Source organism: Candoia aspera, chromosome 7, assembly GCF_035149785.1.
Source record: "Candoia aspera isolate rCanAsp1 chromosome 7, rCanAsp1.hap2, whole genome shotgun sequence".
Taxonomy (NCBI): Eukaryota; Metazoa; Chordata; class Lepidosauria; order Squamata; family Boidae; genus Candoia; species Candoia aspera.
In genome coordinates, this window is record NC_086159.1 from 2,075,979 (window position 1) to 2,097,666 (window position 21,688).

The window sequence follows — 21,688 nt, forward strand, 5'->3', positions numbered from 1 at the left end:
GAGAATTGCCAGATGTACAAGCTGGGTTTAGAAAAGGCAGAGGAACTAGAGACCAAATTGCCAATATCCGCTGGATAATGGAAAAAGCCAGGGAGTTTCAGAAAAACATCTATTTCTGTTTTATTGACTATTCTAAAGCCTTTGACTGTGTGGACCATAACAAATTGTGGCAAGTTCTTAGTGGTATGGGGATACCAAGTCATCTTGTCTGCCTCCTGAAGAATCTGTATAACGACCAAGTAGCAACAGTAAGAACAGACCACGGAACAACGGACTGGTTTAAGATTGGGAAAGGAGTACGGCAGGGCTGTATACTCTCACCCTACCTATTCAACTTGTATGCAGAACACATCATGCGACAAGCTGGGCTTGAGGAATCCAAGGCTGGAGTTAAAATCTCTGGAAGAAACATTAACAATCTCAGATATGCAGATGATACCACTTTGATGGCTGAAAGTGAAGAGGAACTGAGGAGCCTTATGATGAAGGTGAAAGAAGAAAGTGCAAAAGCTGGTTTGCAGCTAAACCTCAAAAAAACCAAGATTATGGCAACCAGCTTGATTGATAACTGGCAAATAGAGGGAGAAAATGTAGAAGCAGTGAAAGACTTTGTATTCCTAGGTGCAAAGATTACTGCAGATGCTGACTGCAGTCAGGAAATCAGAAGACGCTTAATCCTTGGGAGAAGAGCAATGACAAATCTCAATAAAATAGTTAAGAGCAGAGACATCACACTGACAACAAAGGCCCGCATAGTTAAAACAATGGTGTTCCCTGTAGTAACATACGGCTGCGAGAGCTGGACCATAAGGAAGGCTGAGCGAAGGAAGATCGATGCTTTTGAACTGTGGTGTTGGAGGAAAATTCTGAGAGTGCCTTGGACTGCAAGAAGATCCAACCAGTCCATCCTCCAGGAAATAAAGCCAGACTGCTCACTTGAGGGAATGATATTAAAGGCAAAACTGAAATACTTTGGCCACATAATGAGAAGACAGGACAGCCTGGAGAAGATGCTGATGCTAGGGAGAGTGGAAGGCAAAAGGAAGAGGGGCCGACCAAGGGCAAGATGGATGGATGATATTCTAGAGGTGACGGACTCGTCCCTGGGGGAGCTGGGGGTGTTGACGACCGACAGGAAGCTCTGGCGTGGGCTGGTCCATGAAGTCACGAAGAGTCGGAAGCGACTAAACGAATAAACAACAAGTATTTACACCTTAAAATCTCCCCCAACCATGATCTATATGTTATTGCCTTATATGGTTATATATATATAGATCTTCCTTATCTACAAAATGTATTTTTCCATATCTTACACTGCCCAACCTTGCCCCTGGTTCACAGTTTGAGCTCAACCCCCTCCTGAGCCTCTGCCTGGGCCAACTTCGCCCCCCCCCTCCCTCTGCCACGGTGACAAGGACAGGGACTGCTCCGGTAGGAGTTTCGGACGGGTGTCTCCTGGCCTGTCTGTCCATCCATCCGTCCAAGGGAGGACCTCGGTGCTGACGGGTGAGTTCCCCAGGTGTTCCCTGCAATCTTGGGGGTTCTGAGCAGCTGCTCTGCCGGGGATGGGAAGGGCAGTTGGCAGCCCCACCTGGGCACAGTGATGGCAGCACAGCCCTCTTGAAGGGCCAGCCTTTTCCTCCTGAGCTGGCCCTCCTCCGCCACAGTGCTCTTCCACCCACCTGCTGGCAACCCTCAGCTCTCCCTCCCCATCTCTCTCCTTCCGGCTTAGGATAGATTTGCAGCCCCCTCCTCATCCCTGCAGCTCAAGGCCTTACCCGCCTCAGGCCAGAACTGAAGGCAGTCTGGGAGGCTGCAGGCAGAGCGCGAGGGGGGTGATGCTTGCTATGACTCCTCACCTCAGTAAAGCAGAACGGGCAGTTCAGAAGACCGCAGGAAGATGCTCTAAAAAGATCCCAAAGACGTGAGGCAGAGATTCTTTTTTGGAAGGGGAAGGAAGCTTTCCGGAGGACAGATTTTAGCACAGCATTGACAAGCAGAAGCATCTGGAACTGATCCTGGAATAGCCAACACCAGTCTTGCAAAACCTGGGAATCTGGGCCTGTCTCAGACACTCTGGATTCGGCAGGGGAGGCATCGCCAGCATTTTCAAGGGCAGCCCCAGCCGGACAGCCTTCCGGGGTCTAATTCCCAGGTGGTTACAGCGTGAGTCATCCCGCCTAACTTCAACCCTGGTCTCAAAGTCTTGCGCGCTCAAGCAAAGCCCAAGACAGAAGCATCCAGACCAAAAGCATCTCGGGGCAGTTTCTACGTAAGCCGCGGAGACGACCGCGGGATTGAAATGCTTTAAAATAATGTTTTGAAAAATACGTGTACGTGTTTGCACACCCCACATGTCAAAGATTAACATCCGCGGCAATGAAACGCACCACAGGAATGACATTGCAACATTTCCAGTGCTTGCCAAAGCACTTGGCAAATGTCCTGCTCGGGTTGCCACAGAGCAGCAACTTGTGAAGGAGCCTCCAGGCTGCCTAGAAGGAGAAACCGAAAGGGCGGTTTGAATTTGGCCTCGCTTGCAGCGCAAGACGCCTCGCCCTCCAAAAAACGCCTCCAGCCAACTTTTGGTTCCCCTTTGCTAAAAGCAGAGCTGTTCACAATCTCTGGGCTCCGCAGCCACCCGCTCGTTCTTTTTCTGGGTGTGCCAGGATCCTGCCCAACCTTGCCCCTGGTTCACAGTTTGAGCTCAACCCCCTCCTGAGCCTCTGCCTGGGCCAACTTCGCGCCCCCCCCCTCCCTCTGCCACGGTGACAAGGATCGGGACTGCTCCGGTAGGAGTTTCGGACGGGTGTCTCCTGGCCTGTCTGTCCATCCATCCGTCCAAGGGAGGACCTTGGTGCTGACGGGTGAGTTCCCCAGGTGGTCCCTGCAATCTTGGGGGTTCTGAGCAGCTGCTCCGCCGGGGATGGGAAGGGCAGTTGGCAGCCCCACCTGGGCACAGTGATGGCAGCACAACCCTCTTGAAGGGCCAGCCTTTTCCTCCTGAGCTGGCCCTCCTCCGCCACAGCGCTCTTCCACCCACCTGCTGGCAACCCTCAGCTCTCCCTCCCCATCTCTCTCCTTCCGGCTTAGGATAGATTTGCAGCCCCCTCCTCATCCCTGCAGCTCAAGGCCAGGCTCCCCAGCAGTCACCCACCATTGCCTTCCTGAAGGGACACCAGGTGGTCCTTACCTGCCTCCAGGTCAAGGTGGCTCTTCTTAAAGGGGCTCAGCTCCACCTAAGCCTCTTGGCCTCTGCTTTCTGCCAGGAGGTGGTGTCTTCTGTTGGGGGGCGTATCTCTTTTCTTCCTGCTATCTCTGTTGGCTGAGAGTCCCTGAAGTCCACCCACCCACCTAGTGGGTCAATGGCATCTTCCATGCACTGCCAGGCTAAGGTCCACCAATTGACTTCTTCTCAGTCTCCACTTGCAGTGATTCCTGAGGACCAGGGTCTCCTCTAAGATGAGTCACTCAGCAGATGTGAAGCTTCGGGGGAGAAGCTCCCTGTGGAGCCTGGTGGCCTTCGGGCTCCCCTCACTTCAGGGCATGGGATACTTAGTGCCCATATGGAGAAAAGGCCACGGGACAAAGTTCCCTAGAGTTTTACTCCTTCTTCGCTGGTCTATGACCAAATAAACATGGATTTGATTTACTCCTTCTTGAGGGAGAAGCGCTGTGCCACAAGAACCCTACATTCTCCAAGAAGGAAAAATACAGATATAACCTACACTGCAGCAGCTAGCCCGCTTTGAGACCACATGCCAGTTTCTAAATTCTTAGGTTTCAGTCTACTCCCTCACCAATATACTGTATGCATCCCCTTACCCACTTTAGAGCATGGGTGGAGGGAGGAAGCTGAGAAAGTTGTGACCTCCTCTCTCTGCCACCCCTTCCTGTTCCAGGGTTGGTAAATTTCATGTGTGAACTTATGGCATGTATCTGCTTCAGGGAGTCTCCTCTGCATGCAGAGAGAACTGTGAAAGACATCTTTGGGGTATTACAATAGAGCAGTGTTTCTCAGCCTTGGCAACTTGAAGATGGGTGGACTTCAACTCCCAGAATTCCCCAGCCAGCCCTGCAGAATTCTGGGAGTTGAAGTCCACCCATCTTCAAGTCGCCAAGGCTGAGAAACACTACAATTGAGCATCGGCCCCAAGCATGTTCGCTTTTGAATTTTTGGCTTGAACCAGATTGCAAATTCAGGCAGAAGCCCAGGAGGCATCAATCTGGATCAAACCAAAAATTCAAAAGCAGTTGACAGTTTCTTTACCAGCAGCCTGAGCAGCAGAGAAAGCCTCCCTTCCTTTTTCCTGCCACGCAGGGCTGATGGGCTGGTGCAACATCGTGATGGCTGGCGTGGTGTCTTTCTGAACCCAGTCTACTGACAGGGCCTTACTTCACATCGTGAGAGGATGGGGTGGTGGGTGTCCACAGTACGAGTGTGGCCTGTGCAGTTTGGCATTTTTAAAATTGGACCTGGCCAGCAAAGTTTCCTTGTGGCTCTGAGAATTGGCTCACTTCTCCTGCAAGGGGCCGAATAGAGGAGCTGGGCCCGCTTTGCCTGCAGGGCACTGAGGCCTTCAAAGAGCACTGGCATCTGCCGGGGAGCCTTCTTCTGAGTGGCTGAGCAAGCAGCCTGGATCAGATGGAAGAAAACAGGCTATGGAAGAAACAAGCTGGATAGTGGGATTGTCAGGCTATAATTTGCAGGCCATGGTGCGTGGCTTAGCATTATATGTGTCAGCCAGGCTACTGGGGCTTCATCACCAAATCCTCGTTTAACAAAACCCTCTTGAACGCAGTGTGTGAGGCCATTAGCGTTACTGGATATAAATCTGAGATACAGACATCTGGGCAGTGGTGATGGGGAGGAATGTAAGACAGAGGATGAAACCATGATGGTCCTCTGGGTCATCTTGATTAACCTTTTTGTTCAGAAGGACCTAAAGCAGATGCTGCTAAACTGGGGAGGGGGGATTTCTCCCTCCACGCAGAATCTTTGCAGTAGCTGACACACAGCTATGGATCCCACAAGGTCAGCTCTGTTTGAGCGACCTTACTTGAAAATGGAACAAAGCCAGTTTTGGGGCTTGGTTTGGTTTTATGTATTGCAGCTCAAGAAATCTTTTGGGTGGGAATGCTGAGCTTTCTCCACCTCACGGCTTCTGAGTTTCAGCCAAAGTTTCTTATTGGAGGACCTTTTTAAAGGGAAGGGTGGCTAGGCAGCTGGGCAGCTCTCCCTCGTCCCAACTGCTGAGATTGCTAAGGACATGTCCAGCAAGAGGCCCACAATGTGAATTAAGAACATAAAAAGAGCTGGCTCTAGAAATTTACAGGTAGTCCTCAACTTACAACCATCCATTTAGTGACCAAAGTTACAATGGTGCTGAAAAAAGTGACTGATGACTGGTCCTTGCACTTACAACCATTGCAGCATCCCCCACAGTCACATGATCAAAATTCAGGCACTTGGCAATCAGCATGTATTTATGATGGTTGCAGCATCCTGGGGTCACATGATCACCATTTGTGAACTTCCCAGCTGGGTTCTGACAAGCGAAATCAATGGGGAAACCACATGATTCACTTAATAACCACAGTGATTTGCTTAACGACTGCCACAAAAATGTAATAAAATTAGGTACAGTCACATGATGCCTCACTTAATGTCCACACCTCTTAACAATTAATTTTGCAGTCCCTATTGTGGTCATAAGTCAAAGACTACTTGCATTCTCTTCCCCTTTTGTGCAGAAAAGAGTTTTGTTCCTCTAGGACTAAGCTGTGGGTTCTGTTGGACGCTGAGTGTTACCATTTGTCATGTTCATCATTTCAATGTTCTGTAACATCGTAACATTTCGCATGTCACTTTTCTAACCCGTGTTTGCGGGTTGGAAATTTCCAGCCGTGCCAGGCTGTAATCTTCTTACTGTAACTGTGGAATGTATGTTTGGGTTAGTGGCTCTGTTCAAGGTTACTTTCTCAGGCCGATGTGGGTGACGGTTGCTAACACCTGGGTGGGGGTGGTTGCTAGGAGGGAGGAGGGGCGGGGCTGGTTTTGAAGCGAGGGTTTTTAGTTTGTATTTGGCGCGCTTTTGCTCATTCTCAGCTTTCTTTGTATTTGCACACTATCCTTTCAATAAATCAGTTTTCATAAAGAATCCCCTTGTGAAACTGAGTATGTCAGAATAGGCAAACATTACACCATTTTTTGGTACTCCTCCTGAGCATTTTGACACTGAGGGAAGAGGGAATGATTGTGGGTAGACTTTTTTTAGGGGTGGGGATAAAATGTGGTGGTGTGGAATACCCAAAGTTGTGGAGTCCTTGGTGCTCCTTGTTGTTTTCTTGCCAGACTAGGCAACATCTTCAACATCTTCAGTGCTAGACAATGAAACGTCTGCAAGAAAACAACTGTAATGGTTGCCTATTCTAAAACACCATCAGACTCATAAGTAGGAATTCAAAGATACCTGATTTATTAAAGAACAGCATGCAGGATCACAGAGAAAGCTGAGAATGATGAAAGCGCGCCAAATTCAAACTAAAAACCCTCGGTGCAAACAAAATCCCTCCCCCCGTAGAATCTTCTCAAGTCCACAATCCCAGGTGCTCCTAACGGTTCCTGATGGTCTGCGGGAAAAGTCCCTGAGCAGAGAAAATAACCCAAACACGTTCCATTCTCCTGATTCCACATACAGAGCTCGGCACAAGGTCTCACAGCAGCTCCCTCCCGAACAGAAATGCGCGTCAGCGCCATGGCATGGGAAACGTTACGATGTATAAACTACATTGAAACCGTGAACATGACAACAACGAGGCTCAGAGAGCACCAAGGACTCCACAGTTCAACCACAGTTGAACCCTGAGCTACAAATATTCTCTTCGATTGATACCCAAAGTCGGTGAAATCAGATCAGTTGGACAGAGGGAAATGTGTCTGGGAAACTGAAGCCCCCTAGTCCCCTCCTCTTGACTGGCCCATGGTTTAAAGAAAAGAAAAAATGGTCAGAAGAACAGAGCATGCTAGGAAAGGATCCCTCCCTTGTTTGTTCCTGGTAGGAATCTAGGACTGCCAAAGGCTGAAGAATAGAGGCCAACAGAAAATGGAATTTTCCCAGGCAAGTCGATTTACAGACAGGAAAGAAATCTCTCTTGTTTGCAACGGGCCTCTCTTACTTACTTATCTTTAATAACAGTTTTGGAGCCCTTCCCATTCAGAGCAACCCTGAAGTAGGATGCGATAAGACCAACCAATAAAGCAATAAAAAGATGCAAAGTGTAACACTCGGTATCAAAACTGTAACACCAGTGACAGAAACACACATGGATTTTCTCTGACCTGAATTGCTCCCCACCCAACTTTGAGTCAGCAGCAAACAATATTGGAATAAAATCTGCTGCCCGCCCATCCCTTTCCTGCTTGCAAGTTTAACTTTTTCCTTGTTCTGAGCAGCTCCAGGGAGAAAAGTGGCTTGGAGATGAAGTTAGTCATCAGTCTTTGCTTTCTGCCAATTTAAGGCTGATGATGAACAAACCCATTCGTGTCATTTTCTTGGCGATGGTGCGAGAGTGGCTGGCCATTGTCCTATCCTGAGATTCTGACTTGTTGCTTTTCTGAATTTCCTGGCCTGATCTCCAGCCCCAGGATCGGGGAGAAGTGGGTCTGAACCTCCCCCGTAAACTCTGTACAAGCTGAAAGCTACCAGATCTGGGTTACAACAATCTGGACCAGTGTTTCTCAACCTTGGTAACTTAAAGACGTGTTCTGGGAGTTGAAGTCCACACGTCTTTAAGTTACCAAGGTTGAGAAACACTGAACTAGACACTGCCATTGGCTGGGAGAAGTTGGGGCTGCGTTGCTGGGCCCAGAAAATGCCTGGTGGTTTAAGCAGTTCTACAAAGTCTTTCTCAGCTGCTTCCCCAACCTGGCGCCCTTTGGATGCCTTGGAACTGGCTACGATGGAGGGAAATTCCAGGAGATACAGCCCAGGATTGCAGCTTCATGCCAGGATGTGGGGAGGGGGGCGGGGAGGAGAGACTTTTTTGCCATTCCTGATGTTAAGGTGGGACTTGTGGCCAAGGTGCACAACAGGCCACCCATAGCAGGAGATGAGAAAGTCACTCAGGCGTTTGACTGCATTGTGGTTCCTCCCTCAGGTGATGTCTTCCTCAAGAGCTCCCAGCCATCCAGGTGATTCCCCTCCCTCCCCCCCCCACGTTTCCAAGGTGCATAATTAGCCAAGTGATGGTGGGTGGCGGCAATGAGGCCTTTTGCATAATCATGGTGGGTGGGTCCTGCTGTGATCAATTCAAGCCAAGCCACACGGGGAAGATGCAACAAGGTCCTATCTGGTTGCTTAGCCTCAGCTGCCCTGCCCATGTGCAGAGTGCAGTTTCCCCTCCGCTAAGCATGGGGAACTGTAACACTTTCCAGAGGTGGTGGCAAGGATGGGAGGGCCCTCTTCCTGCCAAATCGCTACTACCACCCCATCTTCATGGTGGCCCTTGCTTTGCCTTGGCAGCATCCAGCCCCAACGCCTCGGAGGAAGGAGGCCAAGCCAACATCCCAGAAATTATCCGGAAGAAGCGGGATGGCGAGAAGCTGCAGCCGGAGGAAATCCGTTACTTTGTGCAAGCTCTCGGCACGGGCAGCTTTCAGGAGGGGCAAATCGGTGAGCCTGGAAGAGGCAGCGGGAGTTGGGGGGGCAGTGGCAAGGGGACTGGTGGAGTGGGGCCTGGGGGGGGACTGCCTTTAGCTTAGGCTCTTCTGCCATCAGCCCCTTCAGACTAAACTGGTGGTTTGCAAATGATTCTCTTTTTTAAAAAAGTTTTTTTTTTCATTTTAATTAAATGTTCTTGGATTTTAATTAAGGGTTCTCTGATCTGTAAATGCCACCACTTACCAATTATATCCCTGTCCCTCCTGGCTCGTAAAAGCAGCTTGGGAGGTGACGGGTGGGTGGGTCCAGGCGATGGTGAGTGCATCCTTGAAGGAGGGAGTGTTCCCGGCAGCCTTTAAGGAAGTGCTGGTGTGCCCCCTCCTCAAGAAACCATCCATGGACCCTATCATTCTGGACAATTTTCATCCAGTCTCCCACCTCCCTTTTTTAGAGAAGGTGGTTGAGAAAGTGGTGGCGCTGCAGCTCCAGAGGGTCCTGGAGGAAACGGATTATCTGGACCCTTTTCAGTTGGGTTTCAGGCCCAGATATGGGACAGAAACAGCCTTGGTCACACTTATGGATGATCTCTGGCAGGAGCGGGATGGGGGTAGTGCCTCCATCCTGGCTCTTCTTGACCTCTCAGCAGCTTTCGATGCCATTGACCATGGTATCCTTTTGGGACAGCTCAGAGAGTTGGGGGTGGGTGGCGTGGTTTTGCGCTGGGTCACCTCCTTCCTCCAGGGCCAGTCCCAGTCGGTGGTGATAGGGAGCGAGAGGTCCGACCCTCGGCCCCTCCTTTGTGGGGTGCCGCAGGGCTCGGTACTCTCTCCGCTCCTTTTTAACGTCTACATGAAACCGCTGGGCAAGATCATCTGTCACCACGGGGTGAGGTATCACCAGTATGCTGATGAGACCCAATTATACATCTCTACTCCTGGCAAATTAAGCAATGCCATGAATGTCTTATCCTGGTGCCTGGAGGCTGTGGGGGCCTGGATGGGAAACAACAGGCTTCAGCTGAACCCTGGAAAGACAGAGTGGCTCTGGGTTAGGGGCTCCCAGGTATCCAGGAACATACCATCTTTGGTTCTGGATGGGGTGGCACTGCCCCCAGACAGACCCGGTGCAGAACTTGGGGGTCCTCCTGGACTCACAGCTCCTGCTTGAGGAGCAGGTGGCAGCCGTGGCCAAGAGAGCCTTTGTGCAGCTTTGTGTTGTGCACCAGTTGCGTCCTTTCCTGGAGCGAGAGGCCCTCCGAACAGTCACTCATGCCCTGCTCATCTGCCACATAGACTACTGCAATGCGCTCTACATGAGGCTACCCTTGAAGAGAATCCGGAAGCTACAGCTTTTCCCCTACAGCTTTGGGGGGGGGGGCATTTGCGATCATAAGGCACTTGGGGGAGGGTCTTTGGCTAGCAAGGCTCTGTGAAACACTGGATGGACTTTCATGGATGCCGGCAGCTTTAAGCGATAAGCCACTGGATTTATCTGCTGTACCACAGTGAAAGGGCCCACAAACTTAGAGTCGAACTTCTTGGAGGGCCTGGTAGAGTTCAAAAACTTGGTAGAAAGCCAGACTCTGTCTCCTACCGCAATTGCTGGCCCCTCTTGTCTGTGAGCATCTGCAGCTCTCTTGTAAGCACTCTTTGCCCTGTTCAGCTGCGCCTTTAACAACTCCTGTGCGGCTTGTTGCTCTTTAAGAAAATCAGCCGCGGCTGGAACAGCTCCCTGCTGGGAGGAGGTGGGCAACACCCGAGGGTTAACCCCGTAGAGTGCTTGGAAAGGAGACATCTTGGTAGAGGATTGCACAGAGTTGTTATAAGTAAATTCTGCCATGGGGAGCAGGGCTGGCCAATTGTTGAATGGCTTGCCAAATTTCCTGGTTTTCCAAAGACATTTCCCCCCCCCAATTTTTTTTTCTTTCTTTCCTCCCTCTTTCAATGGGAGTAGGAGTTTGTTAGGATTGATGTCCTAACAGCCAGGAACCACGCTGAGACAAGGAATAAGTCTCTAGTGTTTTATTACTGCTACATTAGACAAAAAATCCTAACAAACTGAAGAAGCGTGAGAAAATCCATACAGATAAACCCCAAAAGTCAAGGCGGGTCTGTTCTGTGTCCCTTTGAATGGCTGCTCAACTCCTCAGTACTACACATGCATTTTCCCCCCTGGATAGGGGCCCCCTCCTGCTCACCATCAGTGCTCATGACACCTACATGGTACAGGTACGAGTTACCTGAGGGACCGTCTCATTCCCATAACATTGACCCGCCCCACCCGGTCATGCAGAGAGGGCATGTTGCAGACCCTGTCCAGGAGGAATTGCCGATTGGCAGGGTCCAGGAGGAAGGCCTTCTCTGCCATGGCCTCTGCCCTATAAAACAGCTTACCACCACCCCCAGGTAAGACAGGTCCCCACTCTCCTGGCCTTTAGGAAGGGGGTTAAAACCTGGTTATGCCACCTTGCTTGGGGTGGGAGTGGGGATAGCCATTCTTGGGGGTGGCTGGCACCGTGATCATGCCAAGCATAAGATCCTATTGCCATCTTGAATTTTTCATTTTATATCTGGTATTTTTATATTTTTATTGGTATTTATGTATACTTATATTGTATTGATTTTATATTGTACTGTTTTTACTGACTGTTACTTTATTATCCGTTAGCCACCCAGAGTCATTGTGTACAAGATGGGCGGCAGATAAATTTGATAAATAAATAAAAGGGAAAAGGGAAAAAAAGAATGCACAGACCTATTAAAAAAAAGGGGGGGGGCCTTAAAAAAGAAAGAAAAACATACATATATTTACAGACATTCCTATATCAATAAATTGGTGCCGTGATTTGTTACAGTCATCCAAAATTGATCTATATTAATCAAGTCTGTGATCAATAGACGTTTGTTTTTCCCAGGCAGAATAGTAAATCTTTTAATTGAAGTCCATTTTCAGAAGTCAAAAGTAAAGGGTGAATTTTGCAAACCATGGTTTCTCATTCTGGCCACAGTTAAGCCACAGCTCAGGCCACTTTGTAGGCAGCCACGAGGCCTCTCCTCGCGGGGGGGGGGTCCAAGCCCCCCGGGCCTCTTTCTCCAGCTGGGACCGCCTGACCCTCTCCCGCTTGCCTTCCAGGGGCCCTGCTGATGGCCATTCGGCTGCGAGGCATGGAGGCCGACGAGACGCTGGCGCTGACCCGCGAAATGGCCGCCTCGGGGAGGACCCTGGCGTGGCCCGAGCAGTGGCGAAGGCTGCTGGTGGACAAGCACTCCACGGGGGGCGTGGGAGACAAAGTCAGCCTGCCCCTGGCCCCGGCTTTGGCTGCCTGCGGCTGCAAGGTGCGCCAGGACGGCCGTCCGGTCCGCCTCCGCCCCGGCTCGCGTCTGGCTGCGCCGCAAGCCGGCCGGGAATCCCCCACCGAGCCCCCTTAACACCTGAATGCGGGCCAGCCGGCCGCGCGTGCAGGTGCCCCTGGCTGGAGCCGAGCGGGGTGGGAGGAACAGCTGGAAGACCGGGCAGGTCGGCGATGCTAAGCCGGGGGCCGGGAAGCCGCGGGCTGTGGCGGCCTGCCAGCCTCCGAGCTGCCTCCCCCTTGGGGGGGCGTCCGCGGGGACCGGCCTCGGAGGAGCGTCCGCGCTCTTAAGGAAGCCGAGGCGAGCCGCCACCAGGCCGTCGACGCCGGCGCTGCGGGGGGACTGCCCTGTTAGCCTGTCCCGGCAAAAAAACCGGGGGCCGCCCGGGCGCCCCTTGGCTGACCGGCCGATTTTCTGCGAAGGCAGCGGCTGCCGCGAGCCGCAGGCCGCTTCCTCGGATGCGGCTTCTCTCTCACCTCAGGCGTTGTCTGGCTCCAGCCCCGCCGACTTCAGCCCCCGACTCAGATTTGATGCGGAGGCACCACCGAAAGCCGCCGCCTCCCCGTCCAGTCTGACTCGAAGAAGGAGCGACCAGGCGCCTCCTGGTGGTCGGATCCGCGACGCGTCCGGAGCTTGCGAAATTTCTCGCAGCCGGTCTAGTCGGAAGCTGCGTGAGGAAAGAGCAAAGCCGGTCCCGAGCGGGAAAGAGTTTCCGGCAGAAATTGCTGCCTTTCGGTGGGGGGAGTGCAGGGGCATGTTTGCTGAAGGACTACAAATCCCAGCCGGGCTTTCCCTTTTCCAGGCAGAAGGGAAAGACAGAACCATCCCAGAATAGTCAGAGGAAGAGGTTTTTAGGGGGAGCCCCTGCACCAAACAGGTCCGGCAGTAACCAAGGGTTGACAAGCTCAGCACGTCCGCTTGCCGGACTGCAGGGACAGCCTTTCCTGAGCGTCTCCAGACGTGCTGAGCTACCTCTCCTACGGTCCCTGGCCAGTGCGGCCCAGAAGCACCAGGGCTCAGTGCCAGAGGGCACAGCACTGAAAAGCGCTGAAGGCTTGGCTGCCCTCTCACTGCTTTATCTGGGCATGCAGGTAATCCTCGCTTAACGACCACAATTGGGACCAGAATTTCGGTTGCTAAGCAAAGTGGAGATTAAGCAAATCCGACCCGATTTCACAACCTTTTTGCAGTAGTCGTTAAGTGAACCATCATAGGCATTAAGCAAACCAGATGGTCGTTAAGCAAATCACGCAGTTCCCCATTGATTTTGCTTGCTGGAAGCCAGCTGGGAAGGTCAAAATGGCAATCGCATGACCATGGGACACTGCAACGGTCCTAAATGCAAACCGGTTGCCAAGTGCCCAAATCGTGATCAAATGACCGTGGGGACGCTGCGACGGTCGTAAGTGCGAGGACCAATCTCAAGTAGGTTTTTTTCAGCACCGTCGTAAGTACAAACCATTGCTAAATGAATGGTCATTAAGAGAGGACTACCTGTAATTTGAAATGAGAAAATCCCCAAGAAGGGAGATAAATGCTGCAGAATTGGGGAGGGGGGGTTAAATCTGGTATTTAGGATTTGGGCTGAGGACTGGAGCTCAAACCTCCCTCTTTGGGCTTCTCAGGTGGGCAAAACTAATGTCAGCAACTGGAACACACTGGGACTTGGATGGGGGGGAGAGCGCTTTCCCTGTCCAGGAGTGATGCATGATGCTCACAGTGCTCATTCTTAGGAGCTGGTTCTAAAGGCGTTTTCGCCTCCCACACTCCCACCCCCAGTTAGCCCTTGGTGTCTCTTTCTTCCGAGCAGGTGCCCATGATCAGTGGCCGGGGCCTGGCCCACACAGGGGGCACACTGGACAAGCTGGAGTCTGTGCCAGGCTTCAAGGTTTCCCAGAGCCCAGAGCAGGTGAGGCGCCCCACGGGGGGAAGATGTCCCCCGAGCACATGCAAGGGTGCAAAGGGGCTGGGCCTTTCTTTCCCTGTCCTCTGAGTTGAAGGTGTCCGGAGCGAGCGCACTCTGCATTGGCGCCTACCCATGAAGGAGCCTTCCCCGTCTTCCCGGGCTGTGAGGACCACGTGTGCTCTGTGCATGGACTTCCAGCCAGTTCTCTGGCTCTGCGTTCTCTTGCAACTGAACCTGGTCTCCTGGGGACCCCAACTGGTGCCACGGCAGATGCTTTGGGACAGGAATGACCAGAGTCAGGGGCGGTGACTGGGCAGCTCCTAAAGCTGTGAGGCTTTGTTTGGTGTGAGGAATGGCAGAAAATGGATTTTGTTCTCCTTTGTTGCATTCTGGCTGCATTCTCTCCACAGGCTCATCCTGGTCACTGAATTAACCCCTTTTATGGCTTTGTACAGTAACACTGAACCTTCAGCTAATGTCTGGGCTCACATACTGCGCTAAGCCAGGAAAACAGCAAAGCAAGATTCAGCCTAACCAAGTTTTGCATGCTTTCACTTTCAGCTACTAGGTCAACAACTGACTTGGTTACTGGTGTTGTGTGAATGCACCACAGATTGGGTTCCCTTAGATTAGATTCAAAGGGGGTTGGTGTCTTTGTGGTTTCGGGTGTTGTGAGGACGCGGGCTGAGGTTCTTCCAACTCAAGGCTTGCCTGGGCAACGAAGCAAGTGCCAGGCAAGAATCTTGCTTCTTGGAAGAGACCCCAACCTATGGGCTTCCTCCCCCCGCAGATGAAAGAGATCCTGGAAAAGGTCGGCTGCTGCATTGTGGAACAGAGCAAGAAGCTGGTCCCAGCCGACAAAGTCCTCTATGCCCTGAGAGACGTCACGGCCACTGTGGACAGCATGCCCCTCATAATAAGTAGGTGCTCGACTCTGGCCGGTCTCAGAGTCGGTGCTGAGTTCCTGCATGGTTTCTCTGAGGAGGTGGCAGCAGCAGTTAGGCATTAAATGTTGGGCTTTCTAGGTGGTCATGAAACCTGGATGGCAGCTGGAAATCTCCACTGGAGGCGACGCCTCCTTGCAGGCTTCCCCAAGACACAACCTCGTGGGGAATCAAAAGCCATGCCTCGCACTCAGCTGCCCCTTTCTTGGTTCTTAGGTTCCATCCTGAGTAAGAAGATGGTGGAAAGCCTCTCTGCTCTGGTGCTGGATGTAAAGTTTGGCAGCGCCGCCCTGTACCACACCCTGGAGAGTGCCCAGCAGTTTGCACAAAATCTGGTGAGACAGCAGCCGCCCCTTCCAGCTTCTTTGGAGGCTCGGAAGCGGTGGTAGTGGTGGTGGCATCACAGAGGGGTGTTTCCTTCTCCCCCATGCTGTCCTTGGAGCTGAAAACCACCTTTTTCATCTGAGGAGCCATCGTTGCAGGGATTAAGTTCAACCCCTCAGGGGACAGAAGACTGGAAGGACAGCTGGGGGGCTCTGGGGCCTCTGAATTTAATCCCGTCTAACCACCTGGGCATGGAGGTGTCATTAGATGCTCTCCTGAACCCCTGTAAAACTCTGTGAAAAGGATGGAGGTGGATTTATTTTAACCAGACACATGGCTCTCCCCTAACTCTGTATTTTTAGCTTGGCTAACCCTCCAGATGGGCTGGATCTCAGTGCCCATAATCCTTAGCCAGCTGGGGAAGTCCAGGGTATCTGGAGGGCTGTAGGATGGGGGGGCTGAAGAAGGATCCCCAAAGTTTCCTCACCATTTTTGAGACTGTTTGGCTCAAGTCGCTTGAACAGTTTCGCCCAATCTGCAGATCAAAAGCAGATTAGAAGATCTGCAACCCAACCGAACAACTTTGCACGTTCACTCGGTTACCCTCTTGCAGGAGCTTCCATAGAGATCTGGGACTTCTGCCAACCGAGGGTGGCGAAACCTCACCTTTCTCACGCTCTCTTCCTCTCCCCATCTTCCCTAGGTGTCCGTCGGAAACCAGCTTGGGATGAAAACAGCGGCAGTTCTGACCAGGATGGATGAGCCCTTGGGCTGTCGGGTGGGCAACTCCTTGGAAGTCCTCGAAGCCTTGCAGTGCCTGGAAGGAGGAGGCCCCGGGGACCTCCGTGAGCTGGTGATCACGCTAGGTGGGCCTCAGTGAGGGCACCTCAGTGATGCTCTTCATGCACGTGCATAACTAGGGTTGGGAACGCCCTTGTGTCACCCCTACCAGGAAGACCAGACCAAGAACCAACTTCACAAGAAAGCTAAGTCTACTGTTATTGAGATGGGCTGTACGAACAGGCTCTTGCAAGTCTGATTGTGCTGCATCTCCTCCCCTTCTTATACCCATGTGAATTAGGGAGGAGTCTATCTGAGCCGTTTCCCCATACTTTCTGAGCATTTCAGACTTAAGCCATGTTTTTCTCCTTGTCACCTTGGTAATGGATCTGGCCTATCTCTGTCAAGGTCTTCTTCTTTACCCTCTACACTGGTGTTTCTCAACCTTGGCAACTTTAAGATATGTGGACTTCAACTCCCAGAATTCCCCAGCCAGCCATGCTCCCCAGCCACTCCCAATTCTGGGAGTTGAAGTCCACGTATCTTAAAGTTGCCAAGGTTAAGAAACACTGCTCTACACCTTGCATGTAGGTGTCAAGAATGGGGTGTTGTGCAATGTGACAAATTGAACCAGTCAGCACTGTCAGCACAAAACAGATTCTATCCAGAGAATGAATTGATTGGAAAACTATACTCTAGCCTTCTCCAACCTGGTACCTGCTAGATGTGTGGGAAAGGAGGCTTCGTTGCCCCCTTTTTTTCCTCCTCCTCCTCCTCCTCTTCCTCTTCTCCCTCTCCTTCAGGGTTCCTAATCTGAAACCACCCATGTTCAAACTCTGTGATGTGCATATGTCTGATGCAAGCCACCGTGATGACATTTGTGCAGTGGCATCAGGGTACCTATGACATCCCTAATCCCCACCTCTGTGGACGGCCACCCTTTTGCAGCTCGCAAATGACACAGGACAGCATCAAGAAGAAAGAAAGACTGATAGACTGATAAATAGGCTTAAGACTGGGTTCATCGTATGCACACCCACCCACTTTTATTTACTTTTTCAAGATGGTGAAACAATACAAAAGCTAAATGATAGGAAAATCACCTTTCCTGTACAAAGTGTGTCCATGCAGGTCCTCCACAGCCATCTCTGAGGGATGCTTGAATTGCAGTCCCTGCCTGGAAAAAGGGATTGGACTGACTGACTTCAAGGGCCCCTCTTAACCCTTGGAATCTACAATTTAGTCTCCCCCAGCCCCTGCATCAGATCTGTAAGCTGACAGCACTGAGCACCCCATTTTTAAATGCTCAGTTTGGGCGATGCCTCCCAAAGGCCCCTCCCCGGTGACCTCCCTCTCTCCCTGCAGGAGGCATCTTGCTGTGGCAGAGTGGGCGGGCTGACTCCGTGCCCGCCGGGGCCACCCAGATCGGCCAAGTCCTGGACAATGGCACCGCGCTGCGCACCTTCCAGGCCATGCTACAGGCTCAAGGGGTGGAGCCCGAGCTGGCCCGAGCCCTGTGCCAGGGGACGGAGGAGCAGCGCCTGCAAGTGCTGAAGCCAGCTGGCACCCAAGAGGAGCTGCGGGCTCTGCGGGACGGTACGGAAAGGGTGTGTGTGTGTGTGTGTGTGTGTTGCAAATCTCTCTCCTTCCCCCTCCCTTTCCAGGGCCTCTGCAGGGCCGAGGAAAGATTTAGGGGTGCTTGGAGACCGCCCTTTCTTTACTAACCCATCCAAGCAGTCTGCTAAAGGACCTACAGCCGAAACGTTGGTCCCGTCTCCCAGTTCGCCGGTCAAAGCCGCCCCACCTCCCAGCCTCTCTTTAAAGCGGTCTTGGGAGCCAAGAGCCCCACTTGGCCTCCATGGGAAGGTTTGGGGCTGCATTCAGAACGCCGGCAGAGCCAGGGCAGACGTTACTTCAGTAAGTTTTAAATTAAGCACAGTGAACATACCGTACACCTCGTGTTTTTCTCCTTCTGCAGGTCATTTGTTCCAGTTCAGGGCAACTTTGGCATGAGTCCTGAGGGGTCTGCCCGAGCCTTTGGGGCAGGGGTTACGTGTGGGGCCAGGGATGGCCCTTCTCCGGAAGGGGAATGGGAGGATTGCTCTGGCTGCTGATGCAGCTGTTTTCATAACAGGGCAAACAGCAGCTTGGGGGGGGGGGATTTTCAGAATGATAGGACAGGGAATGATTAAAGTCACCCTATGCATTGAATCCTCCTGGCTCCCCTCTCCTGGCTGGTGTTTGCAAACTTTTGAAAATTCAGCTACTTTTGCCAAGTGCCCAGATTCTTAGGTCCAGCTGCAAAAGCTGTTTCTATGCCCCCCCCCCCCGGCCTCTCTGGCGGAATCGAAAGGCCCAACCCCCTGCCTTGCGGGCAGTAAGTCTCTCATCCTGGAAAAAGGTGCTGGGAACCATGAAGGCTCAGCAACTAATGTCGAGGCTGTAAGGACCGGGGGCTCAGGTGCCTGGATGTTCTCCTGCACAAGGTGCACTGAAACAAGCAGGAGCTGTGAAAGAGACCAACCCCCCTCCAGGACAGGGGCAGGGGGGGCGGTTGTCTGCTTCCTCGGTGGCCATGAGGGGGGGCTTCCCTGCAGGTCTGTCCCCCTCCCCTTCCATCCTTTGGCTACCCCCCAGTGTGGAGGGAGCACCCAGTCTGCCCTTCTGCTCTTCCTGCAGGGACCGTGCAGCAAATCCTGGCCTTGCCCATCGCGCAGGTGCTACACAGTTTGGGAGCTGGCCGGACCCAGGAGGGGCAGCAGATCAACCACCGGGTGGGCGCGGAGCTGCTGGTCACCATGGGGCAGCAAGTGAGGAAAGGTAACAGCTGAGGGCCTGCGGGGCCAAGAGGGTGCTGAGCCAGTGCCAGGGACATGTTCTGCCAATCCAAACGGCGGAGCCCACACTGGGCAGGGGTCCCAGGGAGCTGCAGCTGCAATCCTCTTGCCCCCACCTGGCGCACTCTGCCCAGGAGCCCTCCGGGGACCCAACCCTCCCTTCTCCCTCTTCTTTACATATGGGTGGGCAGACCATGTCTTTGGTCTCAGGAATGGCAGCCTCCAATCGACTGGCAGGGGTGGGGGGAGGTCCTGCTGGGCATCGCCCTGGCTTTCTGTGGGCTTCAGTCTCTGGAAAGGAGCCCTGCCTCAGAGGGAGAGGTCCAGCCTGCCGCTTCAGTCCCTGGCTGGCCACAGCTGCCTGTGGAAAGGCCCTCCTCATGACCCCCTGCTCTTCTAGCCACACTAAGGTGGCCAAAGCAGAGGCACCGTCTGGCCCGGTCTGAGACGCCTGCAGGGGCCGGGCGCAGGAAGGCAGTGCTCTGCTCCCTCACCCTCCTTCCGGGCCTTCGTGACCCAGCAAGCACCTGGGCATGTCTCAGCTTCTCTGATGTCCACAACAGACCTGGCTTCCCTCTCAGGCCAGCACAGCCATGAAGGGTGGCCTTCTCTCAGGCAGGGACCAAGAAGCCACATGCAGCATCTATGCCTCGCTGCTGCTCTAGAGCAGCTAAGTCTTATTTTTAAGCATTTCTGCCCCCCACTTCCACAAAGAGGAGTGGGAGAGGCCCCCCACTTCCCAATGCATCTCTCTCCCAGAACAGCTCATTCACCGCCTCCTCCTGAATTCTTCTCAACACCTGCTGCTTTTTCCTTTCCTTCCAGGAACTCCATGGATCCGCATCCATTACGAAACCCCCCAGCTGAGCAACCCCCACCGAGGCACCTTGCAGAAGGCCCTGATTCTGGGGGACGCGGAGCCCATCGCCCCCAGCTCAAAGGTGGTGAAGATGCTTCTTTCTGCTGAAGAGTCAGCAGCGACTGGATCACAGGGAGAGAGAGGAGGGATCCCTGAGAAATAGCAGGCCCTGGATCAACGAGCAGAAAGACCCTGGTGGCAGCAACTCGTGGGGCCCCAGTCTTGGACCAAGTGTCTCTTACAGGACCCCCATTAGCCAGGATCAGAAAAGGTGGTTTCTGCAAGAGGCAGCTCACAAAAGATTTCCATGGTCTCCCTCGGAAGGGTGGACGGGTGGGATAGACCTGAAGGGCCAGGTTGGGGAGATATCATCCTGGAGAAGATCTATCTATATGGTCATTAAGAGATGACCCTAACTTGATGCCCCCATCCTCATCAGTCAGTTGTGTATATTGCAGGAAGATTGAAACCTGTTAGCGGTCCTTCAGCACCAACTCATTTGTGTCAATAAATGCTACCATCCTGTGATTACCACCATCAAACCTGGTTTCCCAACTCCTCCTGGCTCTCTGTTTCTCCCCCATGCCATCTGAGGATGAGGTTCTTTCATTTGGTCAGGACAAATGGCTGCCAATGAAGGTTTGCAAGTAAACTGTGGAGACCTGACGGTTTGGGATGATGGGGCAAATTGTGACAGGTTCTGCCTGGCTGCCCTGTAGCTCTAGAGCAGGGTTTCTCAACCTTGGCAACTTTAAGATGGGTGAACGTCAACTCCCAGAATTCCCCAGCCAGCAGAAATGGGTCCATTTTATCCGGAAATGGGTCCACTTTGTCCAATCTGCCTTGAGTGGGTAATAACCTGTGTGGAAGAGCAGAGCTGCAAGGTGCAATGAGTAAGGTGAGGACAGCAGGGATTCTGGATGTAGGAGCTCAACCTGAGAGGAACAAAGGGTCTAGAAGTGGGTCACAAGATGTATGCTGGGGGCTGTGAGGTCAATAAAATAGAGGGACCCTCTCTATGAGATCTTAGTGGGTCTAACTCAATGGTAGATCAAAACCGAGGTCAAACTCCTGGAGATACCTGAAACCAACATCTCAAGAATGTTGGAAGGAATAGAGGTTGTTAGGCTGTTTGCAGTGTCTTTACGCAGTTCTGGATTTGGGTTGATCAGGACCTTCCCTAGTGATTGTTAGAAGAGGATATTGAAAGACACAAAGTGGGCAGGGCACTGGTTCAATTCAATTTTACTGTAACGTTAATCAACACATCCTATCCAAAGCCTAGTGTTTGATGGTAAGGTTAACTCAACGGTGAACATGTAATTCTTAAATTGATCTTTCACATTTATCTAGTCTATAGCTTGAGCCAGTGGTTTCTCAACCCTGGCCGCTTTAAGACGTGTGGACTTCAACCCCCAGAATTCCCCAGCCTGCTGGGGAATTCTGGGGGTTGAAGTCCACACGTCTTAAAGCGGCCAGGGTTGAGAAACACTGGCTCAAGCATTTCGGCGTTAGTATGGTGCAGTTGCGTGAGGCTAGAGCTTGGCAGATTGCCCACAGCCTTGGTCAGGGGTTTATGTGGTCTTCATGCAGCCATGTTTATATATGTCCATCAGTGGCTCCTTGGCTCTTTTCTGCCCAAATGGTTTCCAGGGCTGAGGGTGTTTTGCCTCCAAACCTATGATCATGTTCCCAGTGGGCTATCCATTGGGGACTTTCCATTTTCAAGTCTCCACACCCTGCAGGCACTGTTTCTTGCTGACTCTGATCCCCAGTCACATTTTCCAATGACTTCCAAGCTCTCACAACCCAACTTCAGCCAAGTGGTGATAACTAATTCAGTACTGTAAGCTGACACATTCTAACCTAGATACTCTTTTAAAGTGACCAGCCTCTCAATCTGCTAACAACAAGCAAACCTCTGGAGAGCAATACGAAACACTATAAGCCCATCCAAGGTAAATAAACATTAACAGTCCCTGTGAAACATTGCTAATTTCCTAAACATTGCAAGACAAAGTGGTG

At 52.2% G+C, this 21,688-nt stretch overlaps 1 protein-coding gene across 2 annotated transcripts; it reads left to right on the top strand.

The window, feature by feature from the left end:
• The first annotated feature begins 1,445 nt into the window (after positions 1-1,445).
• TYMP (thymidine phosphorylase) lies at positions 1,446-20,205 on the top strand. 2 transcript variants are annotated; one of them, XM_063308580.1, is made up of 11 exons: positions 1,446-1,506; positions 8,161-8,194; positions 8,526-8,675; positions 11,796-11,998; positions 13,824-13,922; positions 14,710-14,839; positions 15,080-15,198; positions 15,891-16,053; positions 17,333-17,563; positions 18,647-18,787; positions 19,630-20,205. In XM_063308580.1, the coding sequence occupies exons 2-11, from the start codon at positions 8,164-8,166 to the stop codon at positions 19,824-19,826; spliced, it is 1,464 nt and encodes a 487-aa protein (XP_063164650.1). In that variant the 5' UTR covers positions 1,446-1,506; positions 8,161-8,163; the 3' UTR covers positions 19,827-20,205. The 2 variants fall into 2 exon arrangements, with proteins under 2 accessions (XP_063164650.1, XP_063164649.1); XM_063308579.1 differs by lacking the exon at positions 1,446-1,506 and adding an exon at positions 2,531-2,867.
• Positions 20,206-21,688: the final 1,483 nt, after the last annotated feature.